Raw genomic sequence first — 23,195 nt, forward strand, 5'->3', positions numbered from 1 at the left:
TATGTATTCTCCATGCTTTATTCTGGGTAATTTTTTCAGCTCTCTCTTCCATTTTACCTGTTTACTCCAGCACATAACTTTTGAATTTCAATCACTGTATTTTTAACTTCTAGATATTCTATTAGTGGAACCATATAAACTGCCAATATTTGACCATTTTTGACCAAATAGAAAGTTTCAGATGGTTCAATGTGATAATTGGTTCTTCTAAACAATCTTCCAAGTATTTTTGATAGTTTATTGTTCATAGCGTAGATTTTTAATTTCCTGTTTTATATATGTAAATATTTTAAATAAATACGTTTATATTCTGTACCTGATAATTCCAATTTACGATGCTCTGTGTATCTGATTCTGTTTTTTCCCCCACTGACTCTCACACATTGTTTCTTCATGTGTTTTTAAAAAATTTTGATTATGAGCTAATGCTCATTATGTCTTTGTGGGAATTTTAAGGTCTGGGTAGAAGATACATTCCTCCTCACAGGATTTACATCACCTCTATCAAGACCAGTATGAATTAATTTTTTGGATCACATAGAGTGAATATAAACCCTACTCCTACATAAAGGGCTACTTGTAGCTCTTAGATTCTCAGGGGAGCCTTTCTGATTCCTTCCATTCAGAGGCAGACCTGAGACAGATAGTTCTCCTTGCAATCTCTCCTTACAGGATGGATTTCATTTTTCGAATTTGCCTTTCCATTGAGGTAGACCCTGGCTTTGTATGGGGAATCTCCATTCTATTCCTTACCTTCTGAAGGTCTAAGGACTTGTCTATCAGGCAAAAGATCTTAAAGCCAAAAGGTGTAGGTTACTGAGACTGATAACTGTCCCCACTAAGGCAATGCTTCAGCTTGTTTTTGGCTTCTGAGGATTTCTCTTACTTTCTTACAAGCTTAGTTCTGCATTTTAAGATATGTTTTACATATTTTACCCAGTATTTTAGAGGTATTTAGCAAAAAGCCTTTAAGGATATCAAGTCCATCATGTGGTTAGAAATTGATGTATACAGTCACATACTTGAAATAATAGTTCAGCAAGTTTAGCTCTATGGTGATCATGATTTTCCCTCAGTATTCTGAAGATATTATTCCTTTGTCTTCCAGAAACTCCAGTTGTTGATAAGTTGTTTGTAGTTAATCTGTTTTTCATGAGTGGTAGCTTTTAAGATTTTCTTATCGTCCCTGATTTTCTGTAGTTTCACTATTTCATATCTATGTAGGGATTTATTTTCATTTGTTTCTCTTGATACTAGGAGTGGATATTTTTTCTTAAGTTTTAGTAAACAGTTTACTTCATATCTTCATTCTCTGATGTTACTTCCATATTTCTTAATTTTCTTCCCTTTTCCCAAATCATCAACTATTTTTCTTTTATCTTAGAAACTGAACTGTCATTTGCTACAATTGCTTTGGGACCTCAAGCTCCAAATAACCACAAGTGCAGCTCCATTTACCACCTCATGTTTCCATTCCTTTCCTAGCCCAGGTAGTTGTTTTCTTACTTGTGTCTTTGATAGGCCCCCTTTTATACTGCATCTACCATTGATCTGTATTTGGAACAGAATATGATGTTACAACACCATCTTAATTGGAAGTCTATCAATTACTTAGACTATAATTGATAATATCTAAATTCCAGAAGTTTTGAATGTGAGTGAAGTCACCGAAAGTAGATACATGGGTCATATTTGGATGACAATTGGACTACATAGCTAAATAATTAGAAGGTTTCTGTTTCATGATTAAAACAATTCAGCTTAAATTTGTAAGTTTATTGATGTGACTTCAGGATGATCATCTTTTGAGCAAGTGTATAGCTAGATAAATCAATTATAGTCACAAGGAACTGGAGATGGAGCTGTTTTTATTTAAGAAATGGGCAACAATTTCTTATTCACAGACAATGAACTCAATAAAGAATTGTTTTTTATATCAAGAAATAGGTAACAAGCTGGTACAGAAACACATCACTATTGCCTCTTGCTTTCCTCCTTTCTTCCCTAGCAGTGTTGAAACCTGTTAGAGAAGAAGGCTCTCCTCAGACTAGCGGGACCATTATGTAACCCAGCATGTTTCTACAAGCTGCTGGCTCTCTCCTGGAAAAAGCAAACTCCATAAATAGCAGGCACTCAGCAGTTATAGGATAGATCAGGGGGAGTAACCCCGTAAAAGCAAATAAACATCCAACACCCCACCTTGGAGAGCCCAGGCTAATACATCAAATAAATTTGCCTTTGGGTAAATAAAGATCCACTGGCTGTTCAACCCAATCTCAGTGGTAAGTTTCACCCTGGGGTGATATTTTACTGCTATTGCCCTTGGAGTCAGTAAATATTTGTATGGAAAATATTATGCAACACCCTGTTCCTGTTATTCCTACACCACTAGTTTCTAGAACCTAAAACATTTTTGTAAACTTACCTTTATTTTGGCATCAAACCTTTGTCTCTGCTGGTTTTTTTCCAATGTAACTCTCAACCTTTGAAAAGTTTATTAAATTTGCAACTCTGAAATGAGGAATAGTATTTCCTTTCACATAAAAACAGACTCTTAATTTTGCAAAGTGGCCAAGACATGTTGTCTGCTCTATTATTCCTAGCTTGGAAGCTCTGTGGGCAAGAGATTGCTGAGGAAGAGAATGTGTAAGAACTCTTGCTGAGGCACAGTGATGAGAGAAAGGGGATACAGTACACAGGCTGATGCATGAATAAACCAGTAAGCTTTCTTCAGTAAATTTAAGAAACAATTTCTAGATTTGTTGCTAAATCTTGTTCTGGTTTGGTGGGCAATGGAAGAGCACTGACTAAACTCAACCCTGCCTTGACCTCCTGGGCAGGTCAAACCAAGGCTGTCATCCTTAGAACTAAAACCCCAAGCACTTCACACTACTCATGTATGGACATAAGGATTGTTACAAAATGACTAGACATAATTTGAAGACATGAGTGAAAAATGTAACCTGAAAGCACTACTCAAAAATGAAAGACTGGAGCTTAGGGGACCTCGGTGATCATAAAGTCCAACACCTTTCTTCATTATTCATATTAAGAAACAGGGTCCAGAGAGCTAAGGAACTCACCTGAAATTCCTTGAGAGACGTGGAACTGGGGCTTTATCCCATGTCCCTGATCCATTTCCAATTTTCTTTTGACTTTCGAGAGTTCCTTGCTATCAAGTGTCTCAGGTAAGGATCCTATCTCACATTCTGTTGAACTTCATGTTACCAGTGAGAAGTGAGCCAATGATTACTTTTATGGGAGAGAATTAACTAATGTCATAGTAGCGAAGGTCTCTAAGAGGCAGAGGGCATAGTGTGTGCAAAGGTCCAAATGGCATGAATGAGCAGGAGTGTGGGTCATGGTGCATAATTTACTGTGGCTGCTGAGCAAGTTCCTTAGGGTGAGTCTGAGTGTGTGTGTGTGTGTGTCTGTCTGTCTCTGTCTCTGTCTCTGTCTCTGTCTCTGTCTCTCTCTCTCTCTCTGTGTGTGTGTGTGTGTGTGTGTGTGTGTGGTAGAGGTGACAGGAGATGCGGTTTAAGAGTTGGATCCAGGGTCACAAAGGCATTTATATGCTGTTATAGGTTGAATTGCCTTCCCACAAAAGATGTGGAAGTTATAACCCCCAGTACTTGTGACTGTGACCTTATTCGGAAATAAGTTCTTTGCAGATGATCAAGAGGAGGTCATTAGAGTAGGCCCTACTCCAATATAAGTGATGTCCTTATGAAAAGGAAAAGTGTGGACACAAAGACACAGAGAAGGAAAACAATATGAAATCACAGGGACAATGCCATTCACAAGCCAAAGAATGCCAGAGGTTACCTGCCAGGAGAAAGCCATGGAACCGAGGCTCCCTCACAGCTCTAAGAAAGAATCAACGCCGCAGACACCTTAATTTTGGACTTCTGGTCTCCAGATCTAGGAGATGATAAATTTCTGTTCTTTAAGCCATTCTGTTTCTGGTGCTTTGTTATGGCAGCCCCGGCAAAAGAAACATATGCCAAAGTAGAGAATGTGGGTTTTAATCCATAGATAAAGGAGTGTTGTTGAAGGTTTCATGCAGAGGCACACACAGTCATTTTGCAACTTAGAAAGATAAAGATCTTTCATAGTCGTGTGTGCACATGGATCAGAGCAGGAAACAACAGAGGCAAGAGTTCATTTAGAAACTTGTGAAACAGTTCAGGTAAAACATATCTGAATTAAGGCAGTGGCAGTTACACATGATTAGGACAAATTCATCATGTATTGAAAAGTAAATGGTCAAGAATCTCAAGTTCATATTATCAGAGAACAAAAACCATAAAAGGCCACTTTATGTGATTCCACTCAAAAAAGAAACTCAGGTTTCATGATAAGGTGGGGGAAAATGTTTGATTTAGTCTTGAAAATTTAAATTAAAAATTATAAAATCAAGTTATCTTATCTTGAACATAATTGTGGTTGTAATGCCAACTTTATGCACTAATTCTTAGAATGGCAGAGAATGAATTGTAAATTGTTTCATATTTTGGCTTTCTTTTCTGAAAAAATTATATGATGACACATTATGGCTACCTTCACTTCCAGAGCAAGAGTGGAACAGTTATTTTCACAAAAATAAAACTGAGAGTTTCATCAGTGTTCTTAGGGCCTCTCTTTTCATCCTGTGATATGCAAATCATTCTCATTTGAAGTGCCTTTCATGTTGTTATCATTTTCGTTTTCTCTGTTTTAGTTGTTACTTGGCTAGAAACAGGACAGAACTCTGGTGAAGACTAGCTTCATGTCAATCAGCAGTAAGATTTAAATCTAGAAATAAAATATACCCCAACGTATTGGGTTGTATTTTCTTCTTTTTACTCTTCTTTGTTAATGGCTAGCAATACATCATAGCTAGCTGGGCGTGGTCACTCATGCCTATAATCCTAGGGGCTTGGAAGGTCGAGATGAGAGGATGTCTCGAGCCCAGGAGGTCAAGGCTGTAGTGAGCCATGACTGCACCACTGCACTCCAGCTTAGATGACAGAGAAAAACCCAATCTCTAAAAACATTTAAAAATTTTAAAAAATTAGTGATGCACATGGCTCATTCCTGTAATGCCAGCAACTTGGGAGGCTGAGGCAGGAGGATCACTTGACCCCAGAAGTTCAAGGCTGCAGTGAACTGTGATCATACCACTGCACTCCAGCCTGAGCAACAGAGAGAGACCCTATCTCAAAAAAAAGAAAAAAAAAATCACACAGCCAAATTGTAGTCACAATTTTAAGTCTGTGCAAATTCGAAACCATTTTTTTTTAGTCATCTTTCTAGAGAGTACTGGCTAGAGTAGACAAAGGGGATGGCTAGTGGAGGGACTGGAAATCAGGAGACCAGCTCTACTAGTAGCATAATATGTGGGCTCCCACAGCCTCCATTTGGCCATCCAGAAAAGGCAGAATTTGGACTAGATGACATCTCATGAGAAATGCTCCATGTTTGGGCTTTATGTTGTAGTATGCAATTTATTTAGTGTATGCTCATGGAGAAGTCACCAATTACCTAAAAATCCTAAATTTCAGTTTTCATATACAGAAAACAAGAGCCTTTATTCATTATATATTTATTAGCACATTTCTGAAAGAATGTGAAGCTATTAATAAGAATAGTACTAGCTACTTTTCACCAAAAAGAGACTTAGGGCAGTGATTTTCAAATTGTTGCAGAGCAAAACACCTGATACAGTGCAGGCGTAAGTTGTGAACAGGTTCATCCATTGTTTTAAATAAAACAGTACATAGAAAAGGATTTATGGGCCAGGTGCGGTGGCTCACGTCTGTAATCCCAGCACTTTGGGAGGCTGAGGTGGGCGGATCACTCGAGGTCAGTTTGAGATCGGCCTGGCCAACATGGCAAAATCCCATCTCTAAGAAAAATACAAAAATTAGCTGGGTGTGGTGGCATATGCCTGTAGTCTCAGCTACTCAGGAAGCTCAGGCAGGAGAATCACTTGAACCCAGGAGGCAGAGGCTGCAGTGGGCCGAGACTGTGCCATTGCACTCCAGCCTGGGCAACAGAGTGAGACTCCATCTCAAAAAAAAAAAAGAAAAAAAAAAGAAAGAAAGAAAAGGATTTATGGATTGTAGAACTCTTAAAACTGCTCTGCAAAATACTGGAGCATGGGGGCCATGGTTGGGAAAGCAGTATTTCTGAAGGAGACACTGAGCATTTTTGGAAAAGATAGTAGAGGTGCACTGATATTCATGGCTACAAATATAGAAAGGGATTCAACTATTTTGATAAACAATGTTGTTGGTGGCCGGGTGCGGTGGCTTATGCCTGTAATCCCAACATTTTGGGAGGCCAAGACAGGTGGATCACCTGAGGTCAGGAGTTTGAGACCAGCCTAGCCAACATGGTGAAACCCCATCTCTACTAAAAATACAAAAAATTATCTGGGCATGGTGGCAGGCACCTGTGACCCCAGCTACTCGGGAGGCTGAGGCAGGTGAATCGCTTGAACCCAGGAGGTGGAAGTTGCAGCGAGCCATAAGATTGTGCCATTGCACTCCAGCCTGGGCAAGAAGAGCGAAACTCCGTCTCAAAAAAAAAAAAAAAAAAAAAGTTGTTAGTGTCATATAAACAATAAAAAGGAAACGATGATATTTGCAGATTCACATGGAGGCAGGCTTTAAATCGAGGACACTCAAATGGAATTGTGGTGGGCTGGATCCCTAGTTTTAAATAATTTTCTTAAAAGATTTATACTTGATCTAATTGTCTCTATTTTGTTCTCCCCATTTCTGTGTTTGAGTAATCTTTTTAAAATGTAAATCTGATGTACCACTTCATTGCTCAAACCCTCCAATGACTTCCCACTGACTCTCTGGATGAAGTCCAAGTGCTTACCGTGGCCCGTGCCCATTCCCATCTCATCTGATGACACACTGATTTCCTTTCTCTCCAGTTCCTTGAGCACACTGAGCTCTTTCTTTCCTTGGGGCCTTTGCACATACTGTTCCCTCCGCCCAGAGCACTCATTCCTCTACACCTCTCCTGGCAGATTCCTGCCTGTGTTTATGTCTTAAATAACTCCCTCAGGAATGACCTGCACCAACCTCCCCGGCTTCCCTGCCCCACCAATTTATTTTAGGTCCTCAGTATTCTTGCTCTTGAGACGCTGTTTATTTAACATCTACCTCGTGCCCCATCCCCAGATTAAATTTAAGAAAACAGTTTACAAAATGATATAGTACATGATTCCAATGTCATGGGGAAATATGTTGAGAAATATAACTATGTTTTGCCCCCTCCCTGTATTTTCCCCTGTGCCTTGCTCCTGTACAGGAAGGTGGTCATCTGTTTCCATCTTCACTGCCTCAGGGAAGGGATGTAGCAGGGGAGGAAAACAGAAACCCCAGCTTTTCCAAAAGTATCTAATTCAGTGGTTCCAATATTAGAACAGAAAAATCTGAGAAACATAGATAAATAATTCGGATTACTACGTGCCATTACACAAGTGCTATTTCTCTAAAGATAGAAGGGTCATTCCAAGTGAATATATATTCAACACTGCTCCAATATATTTGCTATTCTTGGAAAAGTCTGGACATACTTGACAAAGTAGATGTCTTGACTCCTAGTTACATCAAACCTTCCTAAAACCCTTCCTTTATTGTCTCTTCTGCAATCTGCATTCTAGCGTGGATTACTCTGGAATGCTGTAAACCTGGGGGTGGGAGTGGGAGGTGGCAGGGAAACAGATTTCCCAGTGCTGTTTCTGGGTCTTGCTTTGCTCACCAAGGTAAGTCTACAGGCCTCTACTGCATCACCTCAACCACGCACAGCCAGATGGCTCTAACATAAGCCAACAAGCTCCCAGTACTTCTGTAGGTCTCAATGGAAGCGAGAAATATGGTAATGGATACAAAACACTGTGCCCATTACATGGCAGGTGTGATTTCACCAAGGATGAGGCACACACTGGCCTCCTCCTGAGACTGTGCGGGCTGGAGAACAAGACTCTCAAGGAAGGGGTGCCCATCTCCAGGATGTGGAGGGCCTGATTTCTAGGGGGACCTAACGTATCGATCCCCACCTTCACCACCCTTATGCAATCAAGGCAGGAGAAACATCATAGCCAACAGATTGCATGGAATTAAAATCAGAAGGGTCAAGAGAATTCCAGAAGCACAACTTATTTTCTGAATAAACATAAAATACACTTATCCTTAGACTAATACGGCAGGAGGATACAATAACCTCCCTCAATCACTGAGAGTCCTAAACATAGCAGAACTTGCTTTAGCAAATGAAAGGATTTCATTAGCGGGGCAAACGACTAAGAGGTAGGAGAGGCAGGAGGTGACTGGGAATGGGCTCAACATTTTTGGCAACTAATTCTTCTAGCAGAAGAGGGGTCACAAGATAATAAGGGTAAAGGAGAGAGGAAGGAAAAGACTGGGGGCTATATTCAGAAAGGTCTTGTGTGAGAAACCAATGATGTTCAGTTATCACCCTCTGTAGCCAGCAGCACCAGGGACACAGGAACATGAGAACAACCTACTTCTCTTCTGATAAAATTCCTCAGGATCTTACCATGACTTAAACACGGAAGCAGATTAACTTTTAAGGTAAACCTATCAGCCAAAGAGATCAAGAAGATCACCCTCACCTACTCACTGGGGTTTATAATATTATACCCCACAATCTGAGATCCAAGGCAAGTCAATGGGAAGGTAATAACACATCAGTATGAGTGCTAGATATCAAACAGGAGATCACACAGTCACTCAACTAATATGGATTAAGCACCTACTGTGTACCAATGTTAACTCTAATGCAAATCCTGGGCTTTCTGATGGGATATTAAGGGAAGAAGTGCCCTGGAGGAAACAGGGAGGAGAAAGAGAACAAATCCACTGATCTCATGGTTTTGCGGGTAGCAGGCCAGTTTATGTTCATTTGTGTTCGATGCAAACAAAAGTCAGCCTCAAGAGCACTCCCGTTCAACATGGCTGCATCTGAGCACCTAGGCAAGAATCTGGCTGGAGCATAACTTCAGCAGAGAAGAGAGCTCTGAAGCAGGCTTAGCACATCTACCTTGGGTGAAGCCACAAGTCTGCACTTAGGTGGGTTTCTCTGCAGGGAGGGTGTTACCACCCGGACATGGTATATACCAGGAACACAAGACAGCACATACCTGGGGGGACAGGGCTCTGTGTTACAGGCCTGGCTCATAGCCGGAGGACGGTGGACCATATCACACAAGCTGTCATTGACTGTCTGCTGGGTCTGGATGTGTAAACACACTGCTATGGCCTCTTGATGGCCTGCAGGTTGGAAAGAGGAAAAAATGCAAATGACATGGAATAATTTATTGTGGAAAAAAGAAAATAGAGTCTTAGGTCTTCTCATTCTTAGCATACTGCCCTTTTGACTATCATAGGGCTGCAGGCTGCATTTCAGGGTACACCTGGGAACAAACAACTTTGCATTATCCAAAGTCTCCTAGTTATGATATTCCCTTATCCACCTTTTAAATTCAGTCCCTTTACTCCCTCTCTCCCAAATCTACTTACCTTGAAACATTCAAGAGCATCCCAACTCCCCATCCACCCTTGGACTTATCTGCATTCCAAATGTACTCAAAGCTAGGAGTTCCCCCAAATAAGCCATCAAGGTGTTCCTTCCAAACAGTCACAATAGTTTCCTTAAGAGGAATTTTTGAATCAGCTGCTAAAGAATAACATTTTCTCTATATCACTGCATATGTGCTAAATCTGGCAGACACAACTCCTCAAAATTTTAATTATGATTTGAGTTCCTGTTCACTATGACCGTAATTTGTAACATTTCTATTGCTAGGAAAAACAATAACAATACCTCCTATTTGGAAAGTGTACAAAGCGCTTTCACAATAATCAGTGAGGTCAAAAGAATAGTATTATTACCTCCATTTTATTAATTTAATACTAAGGAAACTGAGGTCTAGAGAGAAACTAAGACAGCAAAAATGTGGTAGATTCAAGCCTAAAAATTAAATTCCCTGCCTCCTAATTCAGTGATCTTTCTTTTGTACATACTCTAGGGATTCTAAAATGCAATACAGCCAAAAAGTACAAGACTGCTCCTTGTGAAAATATGAACTTTCACAAGCATATTTTCCCTTTGGGGCCAGACAGGTCTGTCTGACCCCAAAGCCTATGTTCTCAACCAGTATTCTTTGTCCGCTGGGACAAAAAAAATTACTGGAAAATCAGACGGAACAAGATGTAAATCAAACTTTTGATTAAAAAGTCACAAACTGTAATAGCAACTGACTATGTTATTTGAAATATGCAAATGCATTCATTTTCATGCAAGAATGTGCGTTCCATTATGTTACAAGGTTGTGGTTCTTTTTCCAAATGCCATGTTTCAATTCAACCATTTTACAGTATTTTACAGGATGTAGTATTGGCCAAAAATACTTCTAAAATATATATTTGTGATGTTCAGTTCTTTCTAATAAATTTTCTCCTGCTGTCTTCAGTTGTAATTTTATGTTCCCTGCCATGGCAGAATGCAGTATTAAATCTGCATGTATCTTCTATGAACTTTTAAAATAAACGTTGGCTAATGTGAGATATAAGAAGGCATTGCTACAACTTAATAACTCTAGGTTTTATTTGCAAATATCAAAACGTAGTTACCTTGTAGAGGTTTAAGTGTTCATTTTCTAGTATGTTTCATTTTTTTAAATCTGAGAAAAATCCAGTTAACTTTCAAATATATTTTAATTTATAACAGAAATTCTTTAGAAATTTTTATTACAGAGACTATTTTGGAACATTTTCTGAATAAGTGGGCCTTAAAGCCCCATTATAACCCATTCTGGATGGAACTGTACAACACTCATGACACACTTTTCTGTCTTAAAGCAAGTTTACTGAAAACAATTTATAAGTTTAATAGATGATTTAGGATACTTATTGAGGTAGAATATATTTTGAAAAATGGCCACAAAATAGCTCCCATCCCATACATTGGTCCTACAATGTTGCTTAGACACTTCTCACCTTAAAAGATTTGATTAAGCATTTACTTTCAAAAATTAAAGTTAAAAAAGGAAAAATTATAAAAATAAGTTTACCTCATCTTATAACAAAATTTAGGTAATAATTACAACTATGAATTTAGAACATAATACATCAAGTGTTGAAACGTCAGCATCATTTTTTGAATAAATTCCTTTTGTAGCATGAGGCAACATCCCTTACTTCACATGTGACTTTTGCAGTGTTATCATGAAAGTGCCTTTTTTTTTTTGGAAAAGAAAAACCTACGTAGCTTGTGGCAACATAGTGAGACCCCATCTCTAAAAAAAAATACAAAAATTAGCTGGGTGTGGTGGGTGTGCCTACAGTCCCAGCTACTCGGGGGGCTGGGGTGAGAGGATCACTTCAGCCCAGGAGGCTTGGGCTGCAGCAAGCTATGATTGTACCACTGCAGTCCAGCCTGGGCACAGAGAAAGACTCTGTCTCAAAATATATACATATTTTTTATCCTTCATCAAGAAATAAATTAATATTTAAAGGGTAAAAACACAGACTCCAAGAGAAGCAGCAGAGCCAATACATAAGCTGACATGTTCTTTTTGCTTGGTTGGGTTTCTGCCATTTGCAAACAACAGTCTTGACTATTTCAACATGTCAAATAACATAACACACACATACACACACAGTGTAAGAATACCAGGAGAGATTTTTAAAAATCCATAGTCAGAGCCTTTTATGTGCCAATCAGTATTTAATATGCCAAGTTGTAAAATAAATAAGGAAAAATAATTTGTGTAAGAAAATTATGTTGCTTTAAAAATCAAGTAGTCTTGGGCCCTAGAAATAGATACAATATGCTTTCTTGAAGCATCCGTGGAACATTAACAAAAACGGATCCTCTATTAGTCTAGGAAACTGCAGTAAGTTTCAAAAGTCATAAATTATGCAGGTAACATTCTCGGACTATAATATAGTCCAACATAAGTGAATAATAAACAATTAAACTCCCCAACTCCACACATTAGAATTTGTATAAAGTCTTAGGCCAAAGAGTAAATAGATTACACATTATTTGTGGCAGGAAAAGGGAGAACAGGGAGGCTTACAGCCCACTTCAGACTCGATGAACAACTCTAGAAAATAAATTTCAGTATCCTCATGAAATGGATGGTTTTTGTCCCAAGTGAATCTAAATTATGTAATTTATTTAAAAATTATTATAAGAACTTAGATTGAATATAACAATAAGTGGGGGGAAACTTGAAAATAATGTTAAAGATGGAGCCATGATGCTCCCCCTCAATCCCAAAAACAGGACAAGATTTAGAGAGTTGTAGGAACTAGCACTTTCAAACATTTTAAACAGATGATTTCTATGATATAAACTATTTAAAATTATTTAAAGGTATAGAAAATGCCAGTTCATCTCACAAAACTACCAAAACCTGATGATACCTAAACCTATACGAGGAAAAAAGAGGTCTGCTTCATACAGTGTGGGCATGTATAATGCTATATTATATATAACGATGTTCTTTGTTTCCAAAATACACACATACACACAGGCCTAGGATCATATTTGGAAAGAACAGTTAATTTTTTTCTCTTTCTGCTGTTAGCTAGTTTGACTGAAGGGGTACTACTGTAAAGTCCCGAGTAATGAAAAGGAGTGAAGCATAATATTTTATGGATCCAAAGGTATCCTGTTTGGTGTTAAAATGCAAGTTTTGTAGCACTTCAAATAGGTGAGTTCTTTTTAGGAACCAATTGAGGAGACAGCTGTTAAAGATTAAGGATTGTTGAAAGCCATTTGGCCTTAGGAAGGGCATCATAAACCACTGGAGCCTGAGCGGAAGTGACCAATTATGTCAAGAGGAGCTGGAAGAAACTACAGCTCGAGGCCTGTCATGATTTGAAGGGATTTGGAGAAAACAAAATGGCAGTTGCTAATGTACCATGTCGGGAACACATCTCTATTGGGAGTATGCTCAAATGAGCCCATAGTGGGCCAATGCAATCTTTGTTCCCACGTTACCATTTGTAGAAAGGAATTCTTGTACTCCACTATGCAAAATAGAGTGCATTTACATGCATCAGTATCATTCATACATACATATATATATCTTAAATTAAATAATAGCATATTATAATCAGCAGTATATAATAAAATTACCTCATTACCTCAAACATCTGTCATTCACCTACCAATCACTTTCAGCAAATATTCATATGCACAAAAGCACAGAAACAACCAGATGGGAACTTCCTTTTATAAGCATACAAACCTACCTACTCTTATATCCTCACTAGGCTTTTCCCTGCTTATTACAATTAGAAGCTGCCCTTCCAATGATTTAAGACCAATCTCCACGACTGTGCTTGGAGTTTCACCCCCTTCAATCTTCTTAGAAAACTTATTGCTTTGCCTTTCACTTTCATTCTAGAGCTTTCTTGTTGCCTTTTAAATGTACCCAAGGGTCTCTGACATTACCACCACCCTTCACCCACACCCACACAGATCTGCCTCAACCCACAAGGCCATCTTAGTCATCTCCTCCTGTCTGTTTTCTTTAACATGGCCAATTTTTGCTGCAAAAAAAAATCTCCTCTATTCATCTCCACTCTGTCACTTATCATTCTTTCCTCAACCCTTTCAAATCTGGTTTCCATCTCTGCCCCTCCACTGAAATGACCTTTCCTTAAGTCCCCAGTGGCTTCACATTGCTGAACCCAGTACCAGTGCTGAACCCTCACCTCTCCGCCTCTGCGTGGCAAGCAACACAGCTGACCTTGGTTTCCACCACACCACAGACTTCTGTTTTTATCATATCTCGCTGATCTCTTCTCATAGACCTTTGCGGCTTAGTGTCCTCCACCCAGACACTGAATGTTGAATTTCCTCAAGACTTAGTCCTAGACCCTCTGCACTTCTCATAGGTATTCTCCTGAAAATTCGTGTCCATGCCCCTGGTTTCAATCCTTGGATACACAGATGATGCATAAATGTACCATTCCAGTTCAGACCGCTCCTCTTCACTTCAGACCCACACAACCAACTGACTACTTAGCATCTCCACTTGGAAGTCGAGAGGCATCTTAAAAGCATTATGTCCACAAATGAACTCATGGGTTCCCTCACCAACATTTAGCATTCACCAGCTCAGAAAATAGTCTTAGGACTCAGACTTGCCATCACACTCCTGCTTACCCACTCCACTGACAGATCCTTTTATCTCCTACATGTCTCTCAAAGTCATTCACCATACTCCATCTCTACCATGGTCACCATTCCGGTCTAAGCTGTTGTCTGGAATAGGCAATAGCTTCCTATGTGATCGCTCTCACAACATCCTTATCCTTTCCAATCCATTCTCTACAATACAGCTGGACTAACCTTTTTGAAATAAATAAAAATTTGGTCACATAACTCCCACTTTAATTACTTGAATGACTTCCCATTGATCTTGGGATAGACTCAAATCAACATAGCCTGTAAGGCCATAATTGTCTGGCCTCTGCCTTCCTGTCTAGCAGCATGCCACACTAAACCCTGTTTCATTCTCAGTACTCCAACTGTGCCTGGCTTCTTCCATTCCTGGAATGTACCATGCACCCTTCTGCTGGCCTTTGCATATGCTCTTTCTGCTGGAAATTATCCGTGTGCCACCCCCTCCAAACCCCCTTTTGTTTAGCTAATGCCTCACCTTTTAGATTTAAATTCAAGTGTAATTAGGTCAAATGCCCCTTTTCATAGCACCACATACTTCTTTTGCAATTGCTGTAACCAGTGGTAATTCTATATATGTGTGAGTATGATTATGTGATGAATGCATTTTCCCTATTAGAGTTCAGTTCCAAAGCTAGGAACTACTGAGTCACTATCACCTAGGTCAGTGCCTGGCACATAGAAACATACAATAAATATTTGTAGAACATTGTTTTAAAATGAAACAATAAAGAGATTTCTACTACTGCCAGGACCAAAACAAGGTTGGCATTATCCACATTATTTACAATTGTTCCTGGAATTCTAGACAAGCCAATAAAATGTGAAACTTAAATAACTATTGGAAAGGGAAAGATAAAATCATCATTAATAGCAGATGATCATTTACTTAGAAAACTCATAAAAATAAGCTGAAAAATGATTAGAAGTATTAAGGTGTTCAACAATTTAGTCAGATTTTTAAAAAGAGAAATAATCAATAGCATTCCAACATAAGAGGAATGCTCTATTATTATAAGATAGTCATCCCACTAACATTTATTACATACAGTGTACCACACACTGTGATTAAACACTCTTTGAACATCACCTTATTTAATAATCACATTTAATTATTTCATTAAGCCTAATGAGGTAGGTATGACTCCTATCATTTTAGCAAAATAAACCACAACTCTACAAATTTAAACAAATGGCACAAACAGAGTTGCAGAGCTGGGGTTCATAATGGGGTCAGGTCTCAAATGTCCACATATATACTCCTAGCCTGTGTTGTTGGAAAACATAAAGGTAAACAAATGAGGTCATAAAAACAACAAACAATATAAAATATAAAAGAAGAACTTCGGTAAGGAATGTTTATGATGTAATAAATTATAAAACCTTACCAGAGGGTACTAAAAAGGTAGGCATATCTTCCAGGATGTGCATGAGTATGTGTGTGCACACACATGATGTATCTACACACACAGATACTGCTGCATGAGTACATGCATACATACATATACATACATACATACATACACACACTTTGGAAGCTGGAGATTGGTGTCTGGATTCTTCATGCTTTTAGGAATTAAAAAAGAATTCTCTGTTGCTACTCCAATGTGAAAAGAGACTTATGCAAGGATCTTAAGCATCAGTAATTACAACAAAAGGATTTATTCTTATTTCCTGTATGATGTGAAGATAGGTTAGAAAATATAAGTATACAGAATATCAGAATGTGACCAAAATTTATCTTTTCAGAAACTTGTAATTTGTATATTACTTTTCCAGCAGAAATAAGAATGTTGAAGAAATAAATATATGCCTGTGTAAATTTCATTTTATTGTGGTTGTCAGTCATTGCAGACTTATCCTCTCTGCTATCCAGGGTGAAGGCTAAAAGCCCACATTCATAACTCACACATTAGTGGACTTATGGAAGCTGAACTTACTGAACCACATTGAAATAGATCACAGAGGCAAGTACCACTGACTATAAGCAGTGTGGTTGGGACAGTCAAACCAAAACAACCAAAAGCTGTGCTCCATCAAGGCAAAGAATATGTTCTATTTATTTTATATCCCTGAAGATTTAGTGCAGAACTTGGTGAAGAACCATGGAGTCTAACACAGAGCAGGTACCCAATTCCCAGCCTTTATTTTATTTTATTTCATTTTTTTTCTAAAGACTGGGTCTTGCTATGTTGCCCAGATTGATCTCGAACTCCTGGCCTCAAGAGATCCTCCTGCCTCAGCCTCCCAAAGTTCTGGAATTACAGGCATGAGTCACCTCACCCACAATTTCCATCCCAGCCTTTATAAAGGATTTTGGTTTTTGCCTTAGCTCTTCAGTTTCATAGGATTTGGTTATTTATTATAAGGAACTTTAATCTCAAGTTAATTAAAAATAACTTTTTTAACCCAAGAAATTAAAAATTTACTTTTTAACCCAAGAAATTAAAAATATTACTTTTTGTAAAGCTAAGAAGCTTATTACATGTACTTATAGTTCAGCTAAGTAATGAGAATCAAGTTATTCATTTTCTATTTTTGGCTTCATGATGGACTCTGAGTCTCAGCTTCCTCAACTATAAAATTTGGGTTAGTAGGTGTCCAAGGTTCATTTCAATAATATTATTCCAGGATTAAACGATAAAATATACCCTTATAAGGCTAAATTGCTGCTTACCTGAGTAGTAAAAGGCTACCAACTTGAGCTTTTCTAAAGTTTGTAAAATGTGTTCCTGATACACAAGAGTATATCATAAAGCAAATGGGCACCTTAACATCACCCACCTGAATACTGCATTGCATTTCTGACAGATGCAAGGCAGTTTCTCTTCTCATAGCAGGGCAAAAGGTGCACAGTGCCACTAAGGATAATCAACCTCAATTAGTCAAGTGTCAAAAAACTTGTATGTTTTAAATGGATTCAAAGGTAATTCTATCTACTCCAAGGTATATAACCAAGATAAATAAAAACATATGTCCATATAAAATCATATACATGAACGTTCACAGCAGCACTATTCTCAATACCCTAAACATGCAAACAACTCAAATTTCTATCAGCCGATGAATGGGTGAAATGTTGTATATCCATATAATGGAATACCACTTGGCCATAAAAAGGAATGAAGTACTGAAACATGCTAAAACATAGATGAACCTTGAAAACACTATGCTAAGTGAAAGATTGCAGTCACAGAGGACCACATATTACATAATTCCATTACATGCAATGTCCATAATAGACAGTAGTGGTTTCCAGGGGTTAGAATTTGAGGGAAAATGGGGTATGATTGCTTAAGGACACAGTGTTTCTTTGGGCAAGTGTTCTGAAATTGATTATGTTAACGGCTGCACAACTTTGTAACTAGAAACCACTACACTGTATACTTTAAATGCATAAATTGTACGGTGTGCGCATTCTATCTCGATAAAGCTGTTACTGAAAAAAAAAAAAGAGGAATTTATCACATGAGTTCAGGCATCCTGGAGGTGGAATCTAGGGCCACCTCAGTGGGTACTGAGAACACAAGGTAGATTCTAGTATTTTAGTAAAAGCCTCCAAAAATGAGGTCTGACAGCAGTCTCTCTCAGCTGAATTAGAATTCACCTGGTCATCTCTCTTTGAGCAACTCTGATTGGTCTGCTGAGTTCCAAGTACCCAGCATGCTATGCTTTCCCAGCTTGAGGGGATCTTGCCAGTCAGGAGAAGAAGATGAAACAGGGATTCTACCAACAGCACCTAAAAGCTTGAGATTACAAGGTAGATGTTGGGGTGTGCAAGCAACAGCTGGGCTTGCTTCTGCTCTCCTAATGAAAGACACAGCTCCAAGTCTCTAGTGAGACTGCAGCAATGTGGTGACTCAGAAGCAATGGAGACAGCTGGCATTTTGTAGTCACACAGTAGAAAGTTCCAGGCATGTATTATTGTGACTGAATAGGGGACCATCTTTGCATCTCCGTGGCTATCTCTAGAGGGTTTCCCCAAACTCATCAAGAGAAAGCACCAGTTCCCAAATTGCCAAGGGCATGTTAGAGTTGAGGTTTCCAAGACATAAAAAAAAAAAAAACAAAAAAAACAAAAAACAACATACAAACAAAAACGTGTCCAGGGTTCTGAACTCAAGAGCAGGCAGGAGTTTGGCTTGGGCAAGAACAGACACAAGGTAGTGTGGGGGGCAACCCAGACAATGTGCTGTGGAGGGAAAAGATGCAGCAGATGTTTAAGGTTCAAGTAAACCAGAGAGGCTAAATTCTTAGCTAGATGGCATGGACTTTTAGCAACCAGACAGAAGCAAGTAAGGGGAGAAAGAGTCCAGAGGCAGCTAAGGCACCTAAAGTCCACATGTGCAACTCTGTCCGCAAGGCAGTAGTTTAGGGGCAGCCTGGGGGTAAGGCACATGCCACTTTAGCTGGGTTTACTGCCAGGCTAGCAATGTTATACAAAAAGTGGCAAGGATACGCAGGTATAGAAGTTGAATTAGACAGGAAAGAGAAAAACAGATACAATCAAGCCATAGAGACTGAATGATAAGGATTGAGAATTCAGGCTCAAGAGTGAGGGGTTCAGGCACAATGAATGGGCCATGAGCTCCACAACTTGATAGGGAGTTTCAAGCAATGGGCTCAGGACTGTTGGGAGGAGTAAAGCATGATCTTGAGCCAAGAGCTCTAAGACAGCATCTCCTTGTGTTTTTCCCACCATTGGCTGGATCAAGAGCAGAGCACATTCAGGCACCAAGCTCTTTACATAGCAGCTGGCTGGAAGGCACAGTCAGGGGTCAAAGGATGAGGGGACGGGGTGACAGGGGCTCTGGATTCCTGGTCAGACCCAGTCTCCTTCATGTAAGTAAAAGATATAGTTTTCTTATTTGTTATTTCTATCTTTTTACTTTCAACAGAGCCCTCAAGAGTGGCTCTCTGGACTCCTGTTAACCACTCCTTCACTCCCTTTTGGATCCTAGATTGTATAAATCATCAGGGGGCCAACTTCTCACCCCAAAGGGGTCACCTGGCTATACAACCACTTTCTAATCCTAACAAGGTTTCCTGGCTGTCTATGTCACCTTCTATGTACACAAACATAAATCATGGTGATTAGTTTGTTCCCCTAGGTGCTGGCCCAATGTGCGGATATGAACCCAAATATTTTCTGAGGACAAACTCTGATCTAGAGTTGCATCAGATATTGCAATTCCAGGCTACCTCAATCTATAAGACTGATTTATGAACAAGATTGCCTTAACTTATCCATTCTGCATTTTCCTATTTATTTCATATGAACCATCTCAGTCATGCAGATTCTTAGGCAAACAAACATAATTTTTTTGGTTAGTATATAGTCCCACTCTCCTTTACCTTTCTAAAATAATCACTACAAAAAAAAAGAAAGAAAAAGAAAAAGTATCATTTTCAGTTATTTGAATGACTTCACCTCCTTTAGACTTTTGCTAATTTGCATATTTGGCTTATCTGATTGAGTAATTTCTCAAACCACTAGCAACACACAACACAACTGTCCCTTAAGCAAAGGTTCAAATACCTCCCAAGCATGTTGCTGTGCAAGGGGTGAACCCAGCGTACTCCCAGTCGTAAGTCGTCTCACTGTCCTCAGGGAGAGGGACGTCTAGCTCTTGGGAGGCCGGGCTCTCATCACATGCTTCCAGGAGGCAGGGCCGTTCGGTGGGCAGCTTGGGGCCTTCACACTCTTCCTCGGGCAGTTCAGTCTCAGTCTGCGTGAATGTGAGGAGCACACGGCACTTCACCTCGCGGACCTGCACACCCGGCCCACACGTGGTACTGCAGGCTGACCAGGGTTCTGGAATGAACCTAGGGAAAACCAGGAAGCCACCAGAAAAGGACACTGAGGGTCATTAAATATAGGCCAGAAAAGGAGGAGTGACACATTCAACGAAGGCAAAAATAACCAGCTTCACTCGGTGGAATTCCACACATTTGGAATTTTATACTTTTGTTGATGGTCAATAATGCAGTTAACAAACGTTCAAATCTTACTAGCAACAGAAAGAGTAATTCACTAAACATATATTCTACTTTTACATCCATTTTATAATTCGAATCTGTGCTATGGCCTTTGCAAAATTATAAAGGTTTTCTTTAAGATTTAGTAATAAATAAACCATCATATGGAGATCATTTCTAATCTAATTTATTTTATAATATGGAGATTTTCACCAATATTTATTCAGTAAATTAGTATTGAGCTTATCCTCTGTAATGGGCAGAGTAGTATTAAACTGTCTCAAGTTTAGGAGCTAAATTTTAGGGTATCTTAAATACTTTCTACAGAGTGGATGAAGCCTTAATATTCTTTTATGTTGAATACACAAGTGCACGAAGCTTCTGGATCTTCTTCAAAACAAAAGAAATATTGCACAATCTTGCTGAACAAAGCATTTAATTCTTATTCTGAATTATTATCTACTAAATCAAAGGTCATCAAACTATGACTAGCAGGTCAAATCTGGCCCACCTATCTTTGGTACAGCCCACCAGCTGAGAATCATTTTTATGTTTTTAAATGGTTGGCAGAAAAAAAGATATTTTGTGACATGTGAAAATTACATAAAATTAAATTTTACCGTGCATAACTAAAGTTTTACTGGAATATAACCACACTCATTTTTCCACCTATTGTCTATGGCTTTTGTGCTACAACAGAACTGAATATTTGCAATAGAAACCATTTGGCCTACAATGCCTAAAATATTTACTATCTGGTCCTTTACTGGACCCCTGCACAGAATTTTGAAAACCAGATTCCGTAGGGACAGATATATTTAAGATACTCTGAAAAAACACTTTGTATCTTGAGATATTAATAAGTGATAGAGGAGAAAGAGTTCAGTAATAGAATAAGTTTTGAAAACTTAGGGCTCGATAATGTTCAACAGATTTATTCACTGTAAAACTTTTCCAAAGACTATGAAATATAAATGTAAACTACAAATACTTAAGAGAGAAATATTATGTGCATCATTTCATAAACTTAAGTGAATATAGACCCTTATCCATGGGGTTATGTTCTACTAAATGACTTGAGAAAACACTGCTAAGATGTTTGTTTAAGATGCAGTTCCAAAGCTTAATATTTCTAACCTCAGAAAGACAGGGTTGTAAGGTTCTCACAGAGTCATCCAACCTTCTTTCCCCAGGCAAGACTTAAATATAGTTGTCCAAATAAGCACACCCCCAATCAGCAGAATGAAATGCCATTACTATATACATGTCCTGCAAAGAAACATCAATCAACACAAAACATGTTGTTCTTTGTGTTGAAAATTGTTAGTGGGGAACCCTTCTCTCTAATTCTCAGATTCCATGTGAGGGCTTGCTCAACTCCTCAGGATGGGGCAATGCTGGAGTTAATATTTGATGTGTCTTTTCTTTCTCTGCTACTCTCATGGTAGAATTGGAAAGGAGACTGGTTAAAGACGAGAAATCCCTACAGTGTAATAATATGTAGTCATTTAAAAGGACATGGGTTTAGGTATGAATTGATAACAGTCTTCTCTTGAAGACTGTTAAATGAAATAAATACATTATACATATATGCTACATACACACAGTCTATAACATACACTATCTATATATACCTATATACTATTTTTTGATTTTAGAAAAAAGAGATCATAGTACATGAACTGCCCCATATGTAGCATGTTTGTATGTATGCTGGTTTATGTATAATTTCTCTCTTCTGGAAGCAACTGAAAGTGTCAGGAACTAGAGTGTGTAAAGAGAGAGGTTTTCACTTTATATTTTTAAAAGGTTTAAAGTTTCTAAGCATGTGCATATTTTACCTTATGGTCATTAATTTTTTCTCTCTTTTCTCCTTGGTTATAAAAAATTAAAAATTGGGATTTTGTTTTAATGGGAAGTAGATATTTTCATTCAAATTGGACTTCTATATCTTGGTGACTGAGAATCTCGAGAGGAGATGAGGTAAGAAAGTTCACCTTGGCCAGGCGTGGTGGCTCACGCCGGTAATCCCAGCACTTTGGGAGGCTGAGGCGGGTGAGTCACCTGAGGTCAGGAGTTCGAGACTAGCCTGGCCAACATGGCGAAACTCCGTCTCTACTTTAAAAAAATAAAAAATAAAAAATTAGCCAGTCATGGTGGTGCATGCCTGTAATCCCAGCTACTTGGGAGGCTGAGGCAGGAGAATCGCCTGAACCAAGGAGGTGGAGGTTGCAGTGAGCCAAGATTGTGCCACTGCACTCCAGCCTGGGTAACAGAGTGAGACTCCATCTCAAAAAAAAAAAAAAAAAAAAGGTTCACCTAAACTCCCAGCAGGGCAAATAATGGTTATACTCAATGTCCTCCTAGTTTTTCTGTATATTTCAAGTTGGTTTTCAATGATCTTTTTAAAAGTCCTGTTAAAAAGTAAATGTTAGTTCTGTCCAAAGTAACAAGAAGTGACTTAAAGGTTAAAAAAAATAAATAAACACATGGCAACTAAAAAATAATTACACATAATCCAGCATGATTTCCTTCTATGTATTATTTTTTATTTAAATTAAAGATATTATAGTGTTCATACAATTCTGAATCTTGTCTCCCCTCACCAATTTTTTTTTTTTTTTAAAGAAAGAAAGGAATACATTCAAAGAGCCATGTCTGGGCAAAACACAGCCAGAGGAAAAGGCTGTGTTACCTACGTCTTTGCACATGGAAGAACTTAAAAAGAATATCATTTCACTGATGTGAGAGCTTCAAGATGAGATGATAAAACAACAGAGTAAAAGGGAAAATGGAAACCAACTGTGAAACATAATAACACTATTGTCACAAGTCTAACAATTCAGAACTAGGAAAAAACAGAAGAAACATGGCTGAAGATCAAATTAATGACACAGAGGCCAGACTTGGAAGTGAATGCAGTGTTGAGAGAGAAAGAGAAGCTGCAAAGAAAACTTTTGTAGGGATGGAAATGTTCTGGATCTTGAGTG

The 23,195-nt window shown here is 38.6% G+C and overlaps 1 protein-coding gene across 7 annotated transcripts in view; it reads right to left on the reverse strand.

The window, feature by feature from the left end:
* The window catches only part of ADAMTSL3 (ADAMTS like 3), a 390,466-nt gene that overhangs the window by 111,531 nt on the left and 255,740 nt on the right, over positions 1-23,195 (reverse strand). For all 7 annotated transcript variants that reach the window (XM_009429726.5, XM_016927318.4, XM_024349337.3 and 4 more), the window contains 2 exons: positions 19,766-20,052; positions 9,164-9,293 (listed from right to left, as the gene is read on the reverse strand). In XM_009429726.5, coding sequence (XP_009428001.4) covers positions 9,164-9,293; positions 19,766-20,052 — 417 coding nt within the window. The remainder of the gene's footprint in view (positions 1-9,163; positions 9,294-19,765; positions 20,053-23,195) is intronic.

This window comes from Pan troglodytes, chromosome 16 (genome assembly GCF_028858775.2).
Source record: "Pan troglodytes isolate AG18354 chromosome 16, NHGRI_mPanTro3-v2.0_pri, whole genome shotgun sequence".
Taxonomy (NCBI): Eukaryota; Metazoa; Chordata; class Mammalia; order Primates; family Hominidae; genus Pan; species Pan troglodytes.